Source organism: Neolamprologus brichardi, chromosome 3 (assembly GCF_056152115.1).
Source record: "Neolamprologus brichardi isolate AB-2024 chromosome 3, ASM5615211v1, whole genome shotgun sequence".
Classification (NCBI taxonomy): domain Eukaryota; kingdom Metazoa; phylum Chordata; class Actinopteri; order Cichliformes; family Cichlidae; genus Neolamprologus; species Neolamprologus brichardi.
The window spans coordinates 18,533,124-18,552,009 of NC_142106.1; the positions used below are offsets into that span (position 1 = coordinate 18,533,124).

Below are 18,886 nucleotides of genomic sequence, written 5' to 3' on the forward strand. Positions count from 1 at the left end.
GGATCTGGTGGCAAGCCAGCACTGCTGGCCGACCTCTGGCATGATAAGTGGTGTGTCATCCAGATCCAGGCAATGATGGCACTGTTTATGTGACGGCATGCAATGTCTGGCCCGATTATGGTTTGGTTTATGTGGCCCAGGCTCATAGAAAACAGGTCTGTCCCAGACCCAGCATCAAGCTGGCACTTCTGACTGACTGGTGTCATGGCAGGGGTGTATGTCCACCAGATGTGGGCCAGGTCTGGCAATGATGGCACTATTTGTGTTCCTTTTTTCCTATTTCAGTTAGAAGACCCAAATGCTATGTTGCAATACTTACTCATGTTTGCCACTGGGTGGCTGTAGCTCAGGAGGTAGAGTAGGTTAACTACTGATCAGAAGGTTAGTGGTTTGATCTCTGGCTCCTCCATTCTGCATGTTACGAGTGTTAATGTGTATGAATGTAGTTAGAAAGTACTCAGTTTAGAGAAAGTGTGTTTGGGTGAATGTGGCTTGTTGTATAGAGCACTTTAAAAAATCTGACAGAGTAAAAAAGCGCTATGTAAGAATCAGTCCATTCACTGTCAGAACAGAGTTTTGTTATGTTACTTTTGCACTTTCATGTTCCAGCACAAGTTGTTATTACATGGCTTGATTAAGGTACACATTAGGATGACATCTGGGGCTAGAGCTGAAACTGTTCTGGGCCAGCACAGGGCTAGCAATGTGTCTGCAACTGGCCCGTGGCTGCACGTAACTTACACATGGCCCACATACTGCAAAGAATGATGGCCCTTTGGTTGCCCAGATCAGGTTTGCCAGAGGTAATCCACACATGAGCCAGCACAGGACCACCAGTGTGTCTGCAACTGGCTTTGTGCTGGCCCATGTATGGGGCACCTCATTCTTTGCGGTATGTGGGCAATGTGTGTGTTATCACATTGTATGGGCCAGATCCGGGCCATACCAATTTTGCTATGTGTGAATGCTCTAGAGCAGGTTTCAGCACCTCACAGCTTCAGAGAAGTATGTGGCATTTTTCATTCCTCTGCCGCAGCTCCATCTGAGTTTGGAAAATAAATAATTTAATTTAAATGTAATTCAAAGTTTGAATATCCATAATCTCAGATGTGTGACAACTTGCTTATGTAACCAGTGTGTTCCTGCGTTGTGTCTGACAACGGCCCTGATGTGTAAACTGTGTCCTGCGATTTAGGAGCAAAAATGACTTTAACCAGTTAAATTAAATATTCTAAAGGACTATTATGTTGTGAATATATATTTAAGATTAGTGACACTTACAGATCGGTCTGTAAAAAACACATCTCCCCCCTTCAGTTATGTTCTCCTCCATATTCCTAATAGAACATGCAACCTACACATTCTTCAAAATATCCACTCATATGGCACTTCCCACTACATTTACCTTTAGTGGGCACTTTCTGAAGTCATCTAATCTCCCACATACTGTGCAGTTCCTACTGTCTCTCTTCTCTACTTTTTTTTTTGGTTCCTTGTGATTTGTTGCCGACATTAAAGTGTTTCTTTTCAAACTATCTAAAAGTCCTAAACGTACGGGCAACAGCATTTATCTCCCTGTCATTTCTACCGGTACCAGGATTTTGCATTTTGATTAGTTCAGACTGACGAGCAATAATCAGCCTTCTCCAGGGTTAAGTCAGACTCCATCTAGAGCCTCTGTGGCATTTCATTGTCCGCTATACTGATGACCATGCGGCCCCATATTTATTCATCTTTGTTGGCATCAAAGTCCAAACGTCCTGCTATCTGACAGAGATTTCTAACAAAGGTTTCTATGCTCTCACTGTAACATTGGGAACGGCGATGGAAATTCACATGCTCGTAAATCTTTTTGTGTTCGTCAAACTGCCACCTCATAGTGAAGATCATTTTTCATCTTGTGTAACCATGAAGGTACTAAAGATAGGTTCCTTATCCTTCATCATAGCAATAACCATGTATTTACTTGCACATTGCTGTCCTGTTGGTCAAGCTTAGTAACAACTCAGTAAAACTGCTGCTTCCACTGGTTGAAAGAAGTCAAATAAAACAAACAAGCACTTTATTACTTTATAGTCGTCATCCACACATGTAGACCCATATCTATACTCCAGGCTGTTGTCCAAACTAGAGACAGCAACACCTACAGATTGGTCTGTAAACAACATGTATCAGGATGAATCATCAATAAGAAGCTTCAAATATCCCAGTATCACAACCTTACTAATAATGGATGTCAGTAGATCTTAAATTCATTTTTTCTGTTCAGAAACAGGGATCCAGATGCTCCAACAAATCCTCTACCTATATTATGGCTTTGGCTCAGAAAACAGAAATCGTAGTGTGCTCATATAAATCAAGATGGTGGAGTGTATCCCGTGAGACATGCGTTATCTCCTACAAAATCTGCTCTGGAGCATTAGGGTCAAAGTCAGACTGAAAAAAAAATAGTTGTTCTGCTTGTAAACCTTGCATTCACCTGTAATCGTGCGTGCCACTATGTGGACAAACATGAAATGTGCCACTATGAAAAAGTCTTATTATATACTTATATACTTATAATATATGTATTTATCAAAGTTTAGCTATGATTGCGTGAAGCTAATTAAAGTATACATTTAGCAAAATAAACATATCAAGCAAACATTAATCATACGGCATATATTACAGTTACAGTTTAAAAAAAAAAAAAACTCCAAGCAGGAAACACGGAAGCACTTCTTATTCTCCAGGTGACCTGAAAGAGCTTTCTCTTCTTTTTTCTTGACATCACGCTGAGGACGTTCAGAAACAGGTATGCAGATGCTTCAAGAGAGGTATTTTGCTCTTAAAATAGAAAACTTAGTGTTCATAAAAATGAAGATGGTGGGAATAGTGTAATCTCCTCCGAAATGATCGTGCGCGTGCAAACTTGATCGTTAGGTTTTAATATTTAAATGAATGCTGATGTAGCAAAGCTTTAATTCTGCTTTTCAGACGGTCTAATATTTTAAGTTAACACGTTTTACTATATCTAAGTACACCGTATCGCTCTTTTATTGTAAATGAAAGTGAAACCAACGGATATCACACAGGAAAGACAAGTGTCTGTTTTCTTGGATTAAGGGTAATGTGTGAAATCTGAACTCAAAATCATGTCAGTTTCAGCTTTGATTCACTCTCCCTCCGTGATTATATTTTTATTATTTCGTTGCGGGTGAATTTGGAACTATGTCGGAGACACACACATTTGCACTGCAGTTTGTGTAAATCCATACACGTATCAATGTGTATGGATTTTATTTACAATAAAATTACCTTTCTTAAAAAATTAGAAAGACTTCTGCCTGATACAAGCTACATTTATTTTGTGCTGAATATTGTGATGCCCACGTTAAGCCATGTCTGTCGTTTGTAACGTGGGCGTGGTTACATGTCCCTATCAGCTGTTCCTTATCTCGACTGACCTGGGACAGCCTGGTGAACAGTCTGTCCCAGGTAAGTCGAGCTGATCGGTGCTAGTCTTGAGGAATATGTCGGCTTGTTATCTGTAAGGCAGGGTTACTAGGCGGAATTCTTAAGTTGTTTTTTTTTTTTTTATTAAGATGATTTCATTGTTGTCTGAAGATAATATTGATACGTTTATGCATTTTCACGAGCTGAATATGTTTTTTTTTTTTTTTGTTTGTTTTGTTTTGTTTTTTGCCGATGTCTTAAATCCTTTCAAACCGCAGGAGACTGACAAACAGAAAACGCCATTCAGTGAAAATGAATCTGCGGATTCAACTGGTTAAGAAACAATCCTGACATTCCAGCCGCCAAAGATATGCGGAATATTACCTTTTGCTCAAGAAGTGTTTCCTTCCCGATTCTTTTTTTTAAAATTATTATTATTATTAGTTTATTATTTTGGCCGTTAAACACTGGCAGGGGCCTTTCCGAAACACACACCAGTTTGGCAGTTATGATTTCATAGATGTGTATAATGCGCTCTTTCGAGGAGACGAAAATACTATTTTTGGTTTAATTTACAATGAAGGCAGTGCTGTTTTTGTCCTGTGGGCATGGCGCAGGTTACTCCACTTTTTGTTTTGATTCTTTTTTTTCTTCTTTTTTTTAATTATAGAGCTGTAAAAATCAATATGAAATACACTAACATTATATTGTCGGACACTTTCCATCTTATAGCCTGTAGGTTAAATTCAGTAGCATTTAATTTGGAAATCGTCGTCGAATTCCAGGACTTTCTCTTTTGATTTGAACGTTACCGGGGCGGGGGGTGGGGACTGAATAAGCTTTAAATAATTTCTCCAGGTGCTCGACATTTAATTTTTTTAAAGACCTTTATAGAAAAAGAAATGTCCATGGAAATCTTGTTTGTGTTTTAATGTAACTGCAAATTAAAGTGAAGCAAAGATTATGCCTGTTTTGCATCAACAATGACAGAGTGCACACGGGAAAGCAACATGTCTATTTCTTAGTATTTACTGTAATTATTTATGTTTTTAAAACAGTTCATTTGTAGTTCTATAAGTACAACCCGAATAAAAGTACTATTGCATAGTGGGTTAAAATATTTGATGGATCCATCCTATTATACGTCTTTATTGGGACTGGACCATGTTATTCAATTCTTAATGTAAAAGAGTAACTTCATCTGCTTTTTCCTTGTGATATTATCACATTTAGTGGCAACAGGAATATCATTTAAGTAATTTTTTTTTTAAAGTAATAAGTATTTATCAAGTATCTGTTCATATTCTTTTTTTTTTCAGACCTGTAGGATGCTTCATCCTTGCTTTGATGTCTTCGGTGTTTTATGCACTTGTATTGTCCTTGGTCTGATATCCTCATGTCACGGTAAATTACATTATCAAGTCATTCATTTATATAAATAAAAGATAAATTGTGTGTTTATCTCTTGATGCATGCTCAATCATCCAGGAAAGGAAATACCAAATGTCCAGATGAACAGAATCAGCCTTTTGTGATTTATATATATATGCATCACAAAATCTTGAAGACGCTTCACCTCTCATCTTCTCGGATGAGAGGTGAAACGTCTTCAAGCAACTCAAAGAAGTTCAGACGCTTTTCTTTCCAAGCTCCTTAGACTACGATGACCTGGATGACTGAGAACCTTCACAGACATATCCACCACCATAATAGTTTAACTCTATATGTCAATAACACACAACTTCCAAAATGCAAATGGTTTGCAGGCTGGAAAAACTGACATCATTTGACTTAATTACATTTATACAGGTGTGTAGCCAGTATTAAAGTTTGATATAGTTGCTCAATAATTGGCTTCATGAGTGAATGTGTTAATTTTTTGTAATATGGATACAATAGGCAATGATTTGCAAATGACATAAAGCTTATATTTTAATTAGAATTGAACAAAGGAAACAATCCATCCTATGCTTATTTAATTCATACTTGCTGGGGCGCTGGAGCCTATCACAGCTACCATAGGGCTACAAGCATAGTGCACCCTGGACAGGTTCCCAGTTTTCCATAGGGCAAACACAAAGAGATAGACAACCACTACAGAAAATATTATATTTGTTTAAACTTTTACTATTTTATGAAAAATATTAGCTTGTTTTGAATTTGAAAGGGAAGGCTGGAAATGAAAGTATTACAAAAAAATAAAATTAAAAACAACTGGAAGAACTCTGTGCATTTATTTCCATTAACTAACACCATATCAGTAAATGACTTGGCTTAAAGAAATAGCATTTTTAGAGTGGAAGCGTAAAGATGAGCAGCTGTTCACCAATCTGCAAAACAACTCTCTACAAATGTTGGAACAATATCACAATACTGTTCCACAGTGCAAAATTGTGAAGACTTTTAGTATCTAATCATAAGATAACTGTATTCATCCCAAGGGAAATTAATTTTTAACGTTGTGTTATTATAAAAAATAGTGTAGCAGCATATAAGATAAGATAAGATAAGACTTTATTGATCCCACAACAGGGACATTTTTCCATCACCTCAGCTCAGGTACAGATATCAGAAGGAAATACAAAAATACAAATAAGTACAATCAATGAAAAAAGTAAGATAATACACTATATACAATGGTAGCATATGTGATTATGTCCATGTCTGTGCATCCACTCCCCCAGCAGGCCACTGCATAGAAAAGGGCAGATGCTACCACAGTGTCATAGAATGTCCTTAACAGAGCCCTGCAGACTCCGAAGGACCTCAGTCTCCTCAGCAGAGTCGACTCTGGCCCTTCTTATACAGGATGTCTGTATTTCTAGTCCAGTTTATTGTTGAGGTGAACACCCAGGTACTTATAAGAGTCCACTATCTTAATGTCTTTTCTTTGGATGTTCACCGGTGTTGTAGGGGGTGACTTCCTCCTAAAGTCTATGATCATCTCCTTTGTCTTGCTGGCGTAATAATGGGAGATTGAGACAAACATTCAATCAATAACAAACAGATGAATAATAACATTGCACAATTGAGTAAAAGACAAAGTTACATTTATATTAATCCTAAAAAGGTCCTGTAGTTCCTGTAGTCAGTTCTGCATTTAGATGATGTTCACCAATGTGCAAAACAACTATCTACAAATGTTGGAACAATATCACAAAAATGTTCCACAGTGTAAAATTGTGAGGCGATCAGTCTGCGTGTGCTCCAATGGTCCATCATGGAGGTGTGCATGGAATGAGAGGGGTTGTTTATGATACTGAGAAGCTTTTTTAGCATTCTCCTCTCAGACTATGGAGGACCACAAGAGCCACGCGCATCGAAATAAAAAATCCTGTGCTTAATTAATGAATTGCAGAATAAAATCTGCATTTGTAAATTCATTTTTGAATTCCAATTTAATAAACTGATTTTTAAAATGCTTTTTAAGTCTTCATTTCAAAAAACATTTTCGAATTGCACTTTAATAAACTTCATTTCAAAAACCTTTTTCGAATTGCACTTTAATAAACTTCATTTCAAAAATCTTTTTCGAATTGCACTTTAATAAACTTCATTTCAAAAACCTTTTTCGAATTGCACTTTAATAAACTTCATTTCAAAAACCTTTTTCGAATTGCACTTTAATAAACTTCATTTCAAAAACCTTTTTCGAATTGCACTTTAATAAACTTCATTTCAAAAACCTTTTTCGAATTGCACTTTAATAAACTTCATTTCAAAAACCTTTTTTGAATTGCACTTTAATAAACTTCATTTCAAAAATCTTTTTCGAATTGCACTTTAATAAACTTCATTTCAAAAACCTTTTTCGAATTGCACTTTAATAAACTTCATTTCAAAAACCTTTTTCGAATTGCACTTTAATAAAGTTCATTTCAAAAACCTTTTTTGAATTGCACTTTAATAAACTGCATTTCAAAATCCATTTCCCTTTCCTGTTCGCTCAGGGATTAACATGTGGATTAGCATTTGGATTAGCAGTTGGATTAGCAGTTGGATTAACAACTTCATTTTAAAAATCCTGCTGCTATTCAAATGAGCCACACCGTGGGATGTAAGGAGCTCTCTGATTGGTTGGTCAGACACAGGCTGTCTGCCAGCCTGGATGTTTCTAGCTCATAGCTTCGCCCTGCTAAGAAGCCTGTGTGCTTGTACAAAGGCCGTTCCACCTCGGGATTTACACTCGGTTCGACAAGGATATGTGAAGAATGAAGGGACCCTGCAGCGAAACGGAGAGCCCAACCTCTGGCTGAGTGCCTGTTTACAAAGTCTGACCACCTGTGAAGGTAACGTGCTAACGTGGCTAACGCTAGCATCACCGCACGTAGCCCCGTTATTTTAAGGTCATCTTAGCTTATGAAAGTTTTACGTCGCAGCAGTACAAGCTAGCTACGTGTTTTGTAAGCTGCTGTGCTCTTCACAAATAAAGCTGGAAGCAGCTCAAACTATTAGAACCAGCACTGAGGCCTGTTACATTTATACAGTGTGAGAGGAACGGCTGCAGCCTACAGCCTTTAAACTAGCGATTAAAATGCTGACAGTAAACTCGTCAGTCCAGATGTTACCACATTACTTTGTGATACTTGTGAGTTAAAACAACTGAGACAGGCTGATTAAAATAACAGCTTTCAGTTCTCTCATTCAGCATATAAAGACTGGAGATCACACTACTGATTTCAGCTCATTTAATATGTGAGTGCACAGATTCATTCTCAACTGGACATAAACGATGATCAAAGGTTGTATATATGATGAAGTCATCAAACCCCAGCCTGTAACACAGTGCGCTGAATCTTAGCTTTGAATGTCCAGTATATTCTAATCAGTGCAATCTAAGCATTCACTGAACCTACAGTATCTACACCTGTGTGGTAAAGATACAGATAATGAAATTTAATTATTAATACAATATACGTCATGAGAAACGAAAGCTGAAATTGATTCAGTTTAGTACTTTTCTCTGTATGCTCTGTGATCATAAAGGCCTTAAATTCTGTGATATATACTGTAAATGATTTTCACAGAGGTCTTAAAGTACTTAAATCACTGCTGATAGTCTGGTTGTTTATATTTTCACATTTTTGTGTCTGTAGGGCTGTTTGATGACGATTTGGACTCCTCTGGGAGATGAGGACACACCCACACCTGTTCCATACTGCAGCCATTGATGGTGTTACAGCTCTGAGTCAGCTTTGGGCCATCAGACGCACACACTGGAAAACCAGCACCTGGACTTCATGCAGGAGAGATGGCCTCAGTGATTTAGGTTCATAAGCAAGTTCAAACATTTCTGGCCTATTATCACTTAGATTTCTTAATCTTAAAAGTGAATGCATTTAAAGCAGGAACTGCACACCTAGCCATCAGAAGTGTGGCAGCATGAGTACTGTAAAGTTTTGTAGGGTCCTTGTTAAAAATTCCACAAGCACCACACATTTGTCATATAAAGTTCCATTTTTTACAGTACAATGTTGAAATTATAAACTATATATTCTAGTTGTCCACTTGTCAGTAATTTTTGAGTAAATGGATGTCATTGATAAATCAGTGTTGATTCACCTGCAAATGTTTTTAACAAACTTTGTTTTTTGTAGAATTCATCAGCAGCTGTGGAGAGATGCATTTGAATATCTTCTGGTTCCACTTCTCCTTACCTGGAAGCTGAGCATTGCTCATTTCTGACAAGGACATACACCTCAGTGCTTATCATGGGTGTTACATCCTTCGTGCAGCAATTCCAGAGAAAACAAGAGAGCAACAACCACTCATTAAGACCAGCCAGAAATCTGTCCCTTTCTGGCAGCTGTGGAAACTTCCAATAAGAAAGTTTGCAATCTTAGAACAATGCTGGATCATGTGTGATGTGTCATATCAGGATATTACATTTTGACTTAATTCTGCTCAATGTGTTTTGATCGTTGATCCAGTATTTCAGCTTTGTGTTGTGCTGCAAGTTTAAAACCCATTGTCCTCATGAGCACAGCATCTAACAACTCTCCTTGAAAAAGTCGATTGACTTTAACTGGACACAATGGTTTCCAGTGGGAGATATTTTCATCACTTATCCGTGACACTGGAGAAGTCACCTGAGTGAGTGATAAAACAATTTTCCATGGAAAATCCAGAGGCACTAAACTTTGTTGTTTCTTTGGGCTCTATTTCAGCTCTAGCAGCATCTCTCAGAAGAAAACTGTTTTCCCAATAATCAGATGAAAAAACTGAACCAGGTGGTATTCTCTGGAGTTTAAGACCAAGACTGAACTCAAACAGTGAATTGACATTAGACTGGAATTCATAAGATGATTAGAAATACTGCTGAAGCTGAATGATTCATTCATATATGATTTTTTTTTCTCCAATTCACCAGGTCTGTATAGTTCAGTATGACTGTGGTACATGATACAAAAGAATAAATACAGAAGAATAAAAACTTTGTGAATAACTTTACTCTTCTTAAAAATAACTAATAAAACAAGTAATAGTACAAATGTGTACAAGTTAGAGACTTCCTCACTAAGATTTTAATTGTGTGTTAAAGAGAAAGAGATTAGGAGGTAAAATAGACGATGCAGAGTCCATCATCACTGAGGCCGTCTCTCCTGCATGAAGTCCAGGTGCTGGTTTTCCAGTGTGTGCGTCTGATGGCCCAAAGCTGACTCAGAGCCGTAACACCATCATTGGCTGCAGTATGGAACAGGTGTGGGTGTGTCCTCATCTCCCAGAGGAGTCCAAATTGTCATCAAACAGCCCTACAGACACAAAAACATGTGAAAATATAAACAACCAGACTATCAGCAGTGATTTAAGTACTTTAAGACCTCTGTGAAAATCATTTACAGTATATATCACAGAATTTAAGGCCTTTATGATCACAGAGCATACAGAGAAAAGTACTAAACTGAATCAATTTCAGCTTTCGTTTCTCATGACGTATATTGTATTAATAATTAAATTTCATTATCTGTATCTTTACCACACATTTACCACACAGGTGTAGATACTGTAGGTTCAGTGAATGCTTAGATTGCACTGATTAGAATATACTGGACATTCAAAGCTAAGATTCAGCGTACTGTGTTACAGGCTGGGGTTTGATGACTTCATCATATATACAACCTTTGATCATCGTTTATGTCCAGTTGAGAATGAATCTGTGCACTCACATATTAAATGAGCTGAAATCAGTAGTGTGATCTCCAGTCTTTATATGCTGAATGAGAGAACTGAAAGCTGTTATTTTAATCAGCCTGTCTCAGTTGTTTTAACTCACAAGTATCACAAAGTAATGTGGTAACATCTGGACTGACGAGTTTACTGTCAGCATTTTAATCGCTAGTTTAAAGGCTGTAGGCTGCAGCCGTTGCTCTAACACTGTATAAATGTAACAGGCCTCAGTGCTGGTTCTAATAGTTTGAGCTGCTTCCAGCTTTATTTGTGAAGAGCACAGCAGCTTACAAAACACGTAGCTAGCTTGTACTGCTGCGACGTAAAACTTTCATAAGCTAAGATGACCTTAAAATAACGGGGCTACGTGCGGTGATGCTAGCGTTAGCCACGTTAGCACGTTACCTTCACAGGTGGTCAGACTTTGTAAACAGGCACTCAGCCAGAGGTTGGGCTCTCCGTTTCGCTGCAGGGTCCCTTCATTCTTCACATATCCTTGTCGAACCGAGTGTAAATCCCGAGGTCGAACGGCCTTTGTACAAGCACACAGGCTTCTTAGCAGGGCGAAGCTATGAGCTAGAAACATCCAGGCTGGCAGACAGCCTGTGTCTGACCAACCAATCAGAGAGCTCCTTACATCCCACGGTGTGGCTCATTTGAATAGCAGCAGGATTTTTAAAATGAAGTTGTTAATCCAACTGCTAATCCAAATGCTAATCCACATGTTAATCCCTGAGCGAACAGGAAAGGGAAATGGATTTTGAAATGCAGTTTATTAAAGTGCAATTCAAAAAAGGTTTTTGAAATGAACTTTATTAAAGTGCAATTCGAAAAAGGTTTTTGAAATGAAGTTTATTAAAGTGCAATTCGAAAAAGGTTTTTGAAATGCAGTTTATTAAAGTGCAATTCGAAAAAGATTTTTGAAATGAAGTTTATTAAAGTGCAATTCAAAAAAGGTTTTTGAAATGAAGTTTATTAAAGTGCAATTCGAAAAAGGTTTTTGAAATGAAGTTTATTAAAGTGCAATTCGAAAAAGGTTTTTGAAATGAAGTTTATTAAAGTGCAATTCGAAAAAGATTTTTGAAATGAAGTTTATTAAAGTGCAATTCGAAAAAGGTTTTTGAAATGAAGTTTATTAAAGTGCAATTCGAAAAAGATTTTTGAAATGAAGTTTATTAAAGTGCAATTCGAAAAAGGTTTTTGAAATGCAGTTTATTAAAGTGCAATTCGAAAAAGATTTTTGAAATGAAGTTTATTAAAGTGCAATTCAAAAAAGGTTTTTGAAATGAAGTTTATTAAAGTGCAATTCGAAAAAGATTTTTGAAATGAAGTTTATTAAAGTGCAATTCGAAAAAGGTTTTTGAAATGAAGTTTATTAAAGTGCAATTCGAAAATGTTTTTTGAAATGAAGACTTAAAAAGCATTTTAAAAATCAATTTATTAAATTGGAATTCAAAAATGAATTTACAAATGCAGATTTTATTCTACAATTCATTAATTAAGCACAGGATTTTTTATTTCGATGCGCGTGGCTCTTGTGGTCCTCCATATCAGACACCTCCCCTAAGTTCTCTAGTCTGACACTCAGGACAGAACCAGCCTTTTTTAACCAGCTTGTTCAACCTGTTGGCATCAGCTGTCTTCAAGGACCTGAGCTGCCTCAGTAGGAAAAGCAGACTGCCTTTTCTTGAAGACAGCATTGGTGTTCTTGGACCAGTCTAGTTTACAGTCAATGTGTACCCCCAGGTACTGGTAGCCCTCTACGACCTCCATGTCAGCCCCTCTGATGGTGACGGGGTAGAAGTAGGAGCATGCTTCCTAAAGTCCATGAGCAGTTCCTCCGTTTTTGTGATGTTCAGTTGTAGATGGTTTAGCTCACATCACTCAACACATCTGTCCACCATGCTCCTGTAATCCTCCTCCTGTCCATCCCTGATACAGCCCACAATGGCAGAGTCATCAGAGAATTTCTGCAGATGACATGACTGAGACTTGTACCTGAAGGCAGACATGTAGAGGGTGAAGAGGAAGGGTGATAGGACGGTCCACTGCGGCTCCCCCATACTGGTCAGGATGTTATCTGAGCGGGAGCTCTTCAGCCGGACATGCTGTGGTCGACTTGTTAAATTATCCATGATCCAAGCTACCAGTGGGGTGTCATCTGCATTTCGGTGAGCTTATTCCCCAGATGGTCTCATCATGTTAAAAGCACTAGAGAAGTCAAAGAACATGACCCTCACAGTGCTCTCAACAATGTCCAACTGAGAATAAGCCTGGTCCGGGAGGTGGATGATGGCATTCTCCACTCCGATACGAGGTCGATAAGCAAATTGTAGGGGGTCCAGCCAAGGCTCCCCCAGCAGACACAGGTGTCTCAGGATGAGTCTCTCCAGTGTCTTCATGACATGTGAGGTCAGAGCCACTGGCCTGTAGTCACTAGGGGTTAACGGGTTGATCTTTTTGGGGATAGGAACCATGCAGGATGTCTTCCACAACCCTCTGCAGTTTCAGACTCATGTTGAAGATCAGACGTAGAACTCCAGACAGCTGGGATGCACATCACCTGAGGGCCTTGGGACATACACCTTTCCCTCAGCAATCTTTTTTTTACCCAAGGTTTAATATAATAATAATTATACCTATCTATCTATCTATCTATCTATCTATCTATATATATATATCTATATATATATATATATATATATATATATATATATATACTACTAATTACTATAATACTACTACTACTACTACTACTACTACTACTACTAATAATAATAATAATAATAATAATAATAATAATTATTATTATTATTATTATTATTATTATTATTATTCAATATTAGTAATGTGTGTGGTCAAACACAAACACACACACACACACCAAAATATAATATACTAAAGAAATCTCAACTGCCTTCTATATATCACGTATATATACACACCTCATAAACTGTTTAAAAAAAATGGGGCTCAAAGATCTGACTAGGTTAAGTTGATCATCACATTTCTCGCTGGAAATAACACAGTGAACTGGCCCCATCTTTGATATTTATAATTTTCAATTTCAATTAATTTTATTTAAAATTTAATTAATTTTCAATTAATTATTTTGTATGAAAGTTTCCATAGCTGCTGATTTTATTTTTTTAGACATTTAAAGTGACCACAATAGTTAAGTTCAGTAGTCACTAACTCACTGGAACTATACCAAACTGTTATGTGCTTACAGTAATAACAAGCTTTGTTGTTAATTTCTGTCTGAAACAAAAACACAAGCCTTTGTTGTCTCAGGTCAGTCGGAAGTGATTGGTTCAAATCAGCCAGTGGTGGCAACAGTTGGTGATGACATCATTTTGAAAAGTTACCTCTACCCAACCATCGATGCTTCAGACATGACTGTGGAGTGGAGTAGACCTGACCTGGACCGCAGATTAGTCCATGTGTGGCCTGAGAGACCTGAGTTACAAAATCCATTCTACAAGGACAGAACGTCTCTGTTCATTAGTGAAATGAAACATGGAAACATTTCCCTAAAGATCTCCAAAGTGAAACTGTCTGATGAGGGAAAATACAGATGCTTTGTTCCAGACCTACGAAAAGACTCTACTGTTCAGCTCTTTGTCGGTAAGTGGATGTTCAGGTTATTTGGCTTCTTTTGTTAAAAGCAATTCATTAGGACCCGGCCCACGTAGATTGCAAAGGCCGGGTCCTCCGAAGGATGCGGCCTAGGTTTTGGGTCACATCTATTGTTTACTATTAAACATGAGCTAACATTGGCTAACATCAGCCAGAAGAATAGAAAACTAAACAATCCCTCCATGGAGCTGTTCCATAAAGCAGGGTCAGACTTTCTTAACCCAGAAATTAGGGGAACTTCAGGTCACTTAAACTCTGTCATTCACTATAGTAACAAACTCTATAGGTGTGTCCCAAAACCTAGCTCTGTAGCAGGGTAGGTTCTCTGTCCCAGAACCTAGCCTGCTACAGAGCAGATTAGGTTCACAGTATGAGTTACCATGGTGATTTACCCTGATACAATAAGAATTGAACCGCCTTCAGAGTTAACCCTGAAGTTTCTTGAATAAGCCAAAATCTGTCGTCATAACACAAGCCTCACAGGCCAGCAGTGCAGAGAAAGATAAAGAAAATATTAAAATTTCTGTGCCAATTTTCATGGGAACATACAGATGTTTGGTTCCAGAGTTGAATAAACACACTACCATTCAGCTTATTGTTGGTAAGTGAAAATATTATTCAAATGCTGGTTAATTTTTAAAATAGTTGATTGGTCTCTTAAACTCTGATTCAAATAAAAGAAAATAGAACTTCTTTTAGGCTGATTCACAAACCTCTACAGTATGAGTATACAGTGTACTTATTTTGGCTGATCTTCCCTTTCTTATTAATATTCAAGATCTTTTTTATTTTAATAACTAATTAACCAACATTAAGATCCATTAAGTAAAACATTGATGTAAGAACTATGATCAGCTCCCCCACCTGTTATCTGATAACATAATGAAGTTAAGAAATCATTTCAAGTCAGTATTTCGTCACTGTTCTCTTTCATCAGCTCTTGCCTCCTCACCTGCTGCATGGATTAACAGAACCATGAGTGGAGTGGTGTTACAGTGTGAGTCTGCAGGCTGGTATCCAGAGCCTGAGCTGCTGTGGTTGGACGGTGAGGGAAACCTCCTCTCTGCTGGACCTACAGAGACCCTCAGAGGTCCTGATGACCTCTATACTGTCAGCAGCAGAGTGACTGTGGAGAAGAGACACAGCAACAACATCACCTGCAGAGTCCAACAGAGGAACACCAAGCAGAGCAGAGAGACACACATACATGTTCCAGGTAAAGCTCATACATGAGGTAATGATGTGAATTCCCATGAATAGCTGGACGGTTCTGGTCAATTGTATGAACTACTCTACCCCGTTGTCATTTCAGATGATTTCTTCATGGTCATCAGTCCTTCCAGTCCTCCCAGTAAACCAGCTAGTCATCCAAATATCATCATTGGTGTGGTCACCGCTGCTCTTGTTGTGCTCATTCTGATTCTTACTGTTGTCGTTGTTGTGTGGAAGAAGAGACGAGCCAAATGTAGTAAGTTCTTTTTTTCCTCCTTTTTTTCAATAATCAATATTTAAGTGTTTAATTCCCTTTTTTTTATTTCTTGTTATTTTTCTCATACAATAATTGAAATGATCAGTTTATATTTTGTTATTTGCAGCTGATTTTTTTCATTTCTTAAACGTTTTTAATTCCAAGTCTGCAGGATCTAAAAGGCTCTACTGGCACAAATGGAAAATAATATTCTTAATTATGGTTTCATTCATGTAGAGTTGAATCACCTGAACTGTGTTTTCTTAGCCCTTGAACGGCTCCACTTTCTCACTTTTTCATATTGTTCTTCATCCATTTCTCCTGCTTCTTTATAGGTACAGAAAAAAATAAGAGCGAGGAGGACGGAGCTGAACAGGCCGGGAAGAAAGAAAGGATCAGCTATAAAAATGATACCAGCGGTTTGCAGGTGGTGGAAGAAGAAAGTGAAGCACTCATGACGGGAAGAGAAGAAGAGCAAAAAGAGACAAAACAAAATGATCATAAAAAACCAAAAAAAGAAACAGATCAAAGAAGAAACACCAACAGTTCAGGAACAAAAACAACTGCTTTGACTGAAACAGAGCCTCAGTTTGAAATGAAACAACAAACACATGAAGAAGAGAGCAGGAGAGAAAAAAATGAAACACATAATATGGACATCAGAGGAGAGCAGAGAAAAAAATATGAATCAAAAATGAGCAGGACAGAAGAGGACATGATAAATCAGTTTATTATGGGTGAAAAAGTGTCTCAGTCTGTCACAGAAGAAGAAACACATGAAGAGGAGATGACAGGAATGAAAGCTGAGAGGGCTGAAGGTGAACGAGAGAAAAAGATGGAAGCAGGAAAAAATGATTCAGGACTTCAGTTTTTACAACTTAGAGAAAAACTCAAAGAGCCGATAGTGTTTGGAAAAGAATCAAAGTCCTTTAATTTTAGTTTTCATTTAAGCACTGATCAGGAACCACGGAGAGAAAAAGAGACACAACAAGAGCAGCTTGTAGAAAAAGGACGGATGCAAAGAAATGTGGACATGAAAAAGTCAGACACTGAGAAAAAGAGAGCAGAGGAAAACAGTGATGAGGTAAATAATCTATGTTTGTTATTTATGGCACAGAAGGAAACAGAGAGAGAAAAACTGGAGGCAAAACAACAGAGAGAGGAAAATCAGAGGAGACTTCAATCAGAGACACACAGGGAAAGAGAGAAAGATGAGACAGAACTGAAAACAAGGAAAGATAATAAAAACCAACATCACAGAGAAGAAAAAACAGTTAGGAAGAATAAAAGAATAAAAAAGGTAGAGAGGGAACACCAGAGAGACACAATGGGAATGACAGAGAGGAAAAGAGAGGAAAAGAAGTTTGAGACAGAGGGCAGGATTTCATCAGTCAGCAGCAAAGTTCACAGTACAGATCTGAAAATACAAGACAAAACACGAGGACAAAACCACGAGAAACAACCAGACAAAACATCTCAGCAGAGCCGAGAAGAAATCAGAGAGCAGCCAGAGAAACTGAGAGGAGCAGAGAGGAAAGAAGGAGCTCAGGGAGAGGAGCTGGAGGTTAATGAAGGGCTCAAATCTGAGGAAACAAACAGGAAGTACAAGCAGAGAGAAAAACTACAACTCCCACATGAAGGAGAGCTGCAGGTGGAGCAACAGGTGAACGTAAATCAAAAAGAGCAGTTGGAGGAATCTGTCAGTCTCACAGGGAGAGGAGTCAATAGTGTAGAAGAAAAACAGGAGGAGGAGCTGCTGGAAGAAGCATCTGATGTTGATCGACACAACATCCAGAGTAGAAAACACATACAAGAAATAAAACTGCAGGACGTCTGCACATTGCCAGACAAGAAAGAGGAAATTCAAGCAGGGCATCATCAAAATGTAAACATACAAAATGATCAGTTTATGGATGTTGATGATTTTGCTCCCAATCAAAACGCAGCAACAGCACAACTGAATGAAACCTTTCAATGTGCCAACCATAAGCAGAGACTGCGAGTTCAAACAGAACCACAAGAATTTTGGAAAGAAAATGATGAAGATCTCCAGGATCAGATGGAGGTTGAAGAATATTCCCACCCCAAAGAACCCAAAGAGGAGCCCACGTTATTATTAGGAGAAAAGTCCTCTAATTTTCCCTTACCTCTTTACACTGATCAGGAACCATGGAGAAAAACAGAGACACAAGGGCAGCTTGTAGAAAAAACACAGAGAGTGGAGAGTGAGGTCATGGAGGTTAATCAAGGGGCCCAAGCTGATGAAGCAAACAGGAAGGACAAGGAGAGAGAAAAACTACAACTCCCACATGAAGGGGAGCTGCAGGCGGAGCAACAAGTGAATGTAAATCAAAGAGAGCAGCTGGAGAAATCTGTCAGTCTCACACAGAGAGGAGTCGACTGTCTAGAGGAGGAGCTGATGGATCAAACATGTGATGCTGATCAAAAGGATGACAAGAATAGAATACGTTCAAATGAACTAAAACTGTGTGAGGTCTGCACACTGCCAATCAAGAAACAGAAAGTTCAGAAAGCAAGAAAAGCAACAAGCATCCGCAAAAAAATTATGTGAATAAACAAAATGATTATTGTATGGATAATTTTGCTCACGCTGACTATGCAGCAACACCACGACTGTATGAAAGGCCGAAAGATCAGCAAAAGCTGCCAGTTCCAACAGAACCACAAGAATGTCTGAAAGAAAATAAGGAAGATGTGAAGGATCAGATGGAGGATTCAAGACTTCAGTTTTCACCATGTGCAGAAGAACCCAAAGAACAGTCAGTGTCATCAGGAGAAGAAATGTCCTTAAATCCTACTTTACTTCCAAGCACAGACAAGGACCAACAGACAGGAAGTGAGACACAGAGAAAACAGACAATTGGAGAAAGAAAGACAGAGATTGATGAGAACAAGAAACAACCAAATTTAAACAAAAAGTCAGAACTGCAGACTGAGGGGGAAAAAAACAGTGTCAGGTCTTGCTGTGTATTGTGATGGAAATTTCTTTTATTTTATGTATTGGTCACATTTTTTTTAGTAATATCACTTTTGGGTCACTTCAAGGTACACATGTGAGGAAGCATTCATCTTTAACTTTTTTGCACACACACTTAGGTGTCATGAGAAAGTTTGTGACAACCAGTGGGTAGATTCAAAGATGGTGAAGCCTTTTGA

At 38.1% G+C, this 18,886-nt stretch overlaps 1 protein-coding gene and 2 long non-coding RNA genes across 3 annotated transcripts; 2 read left to right on the plus strand and 1 right to left on the minus strand.

Annotated features, from left to right (window-relative positions):
- The first annotated feature begins 7,525 nt into the window (after window positions 1-7,525).
- On the plus strand, window positions 7,526-9,191 carry LOC148103728 (uncharacterized). Its single transcript, XR_015717009.1, has 3 exons — window positions 7,526-7,724; window positions 8,532-8,704; window positions 9,033-9,191. It is a non-coding gene; the product is annotated as an uncharacterized LOC148103728 (long non-coding RNA).
- Window positions 9,192-9,944: 753 nt separating this feature from the next.
- On the minus strand, window positions 9,945-11,206 carry LOC148103729 (uncharacterized). The gene is made up of 2 exons (XR_015717011.1): window positions 11,008-11,206; window positions 9,945-10,187 (listed from the first exon to the last, which is right to left on the minus strand). It is a non-coding gene; the product is annotated as an uncharacterized LOC148103729 (long non-coding RNA).
- Window positions 11,207-13,084: 1,878 nt separating this feature from the next.
- Window positions 13,085-18,281, plus strand: LOC148103730 (uncharacterized). The gene is made up of 8 exons (XM_087838200.1): window positions 13,085-13,133; window positions 13,897-14,229; window positions 15,179-15,457; window positions 15,554-15,709; window positions 16,051-16,183; window positions 16,214-16,511; window positions 16,671-16,982; window positions 17,064-18,281. The coding sequence occupies exons 1-8, from the start codon at window positions 13,085-13,087 to the stop codon at window positions 18,279-18,281; spliced, it is 2,778 nt and encodes a 925-aa protein (XP_087694326.1).
- Window positions 18,282-18,886: the final 605 nt, after the last annotated feature.

Coding starts and splice junctions, on each gene's coding strand:
- LOC148103730 (XM_087838200.1), top strand. CDS start 13,085: ATGTCTTCCACAACCCTCTGCAGTTTCAGACTCATGTTGAAGATCAGA. Junction 15,458..15,553: donor GACACACATACATGTTCCAG/GTAAAGCTCATA, acceptor TTGTCATTTCAG/ATGATTTCTTCATGGTCATC. Junction 16,983..17,063: donor ATCACAGAGAAGAAAAAACA/GTTAGGAAGAAT, acceptor AGGAAAAGAGAG/GAAAAGAAGTTTGAGACAGA.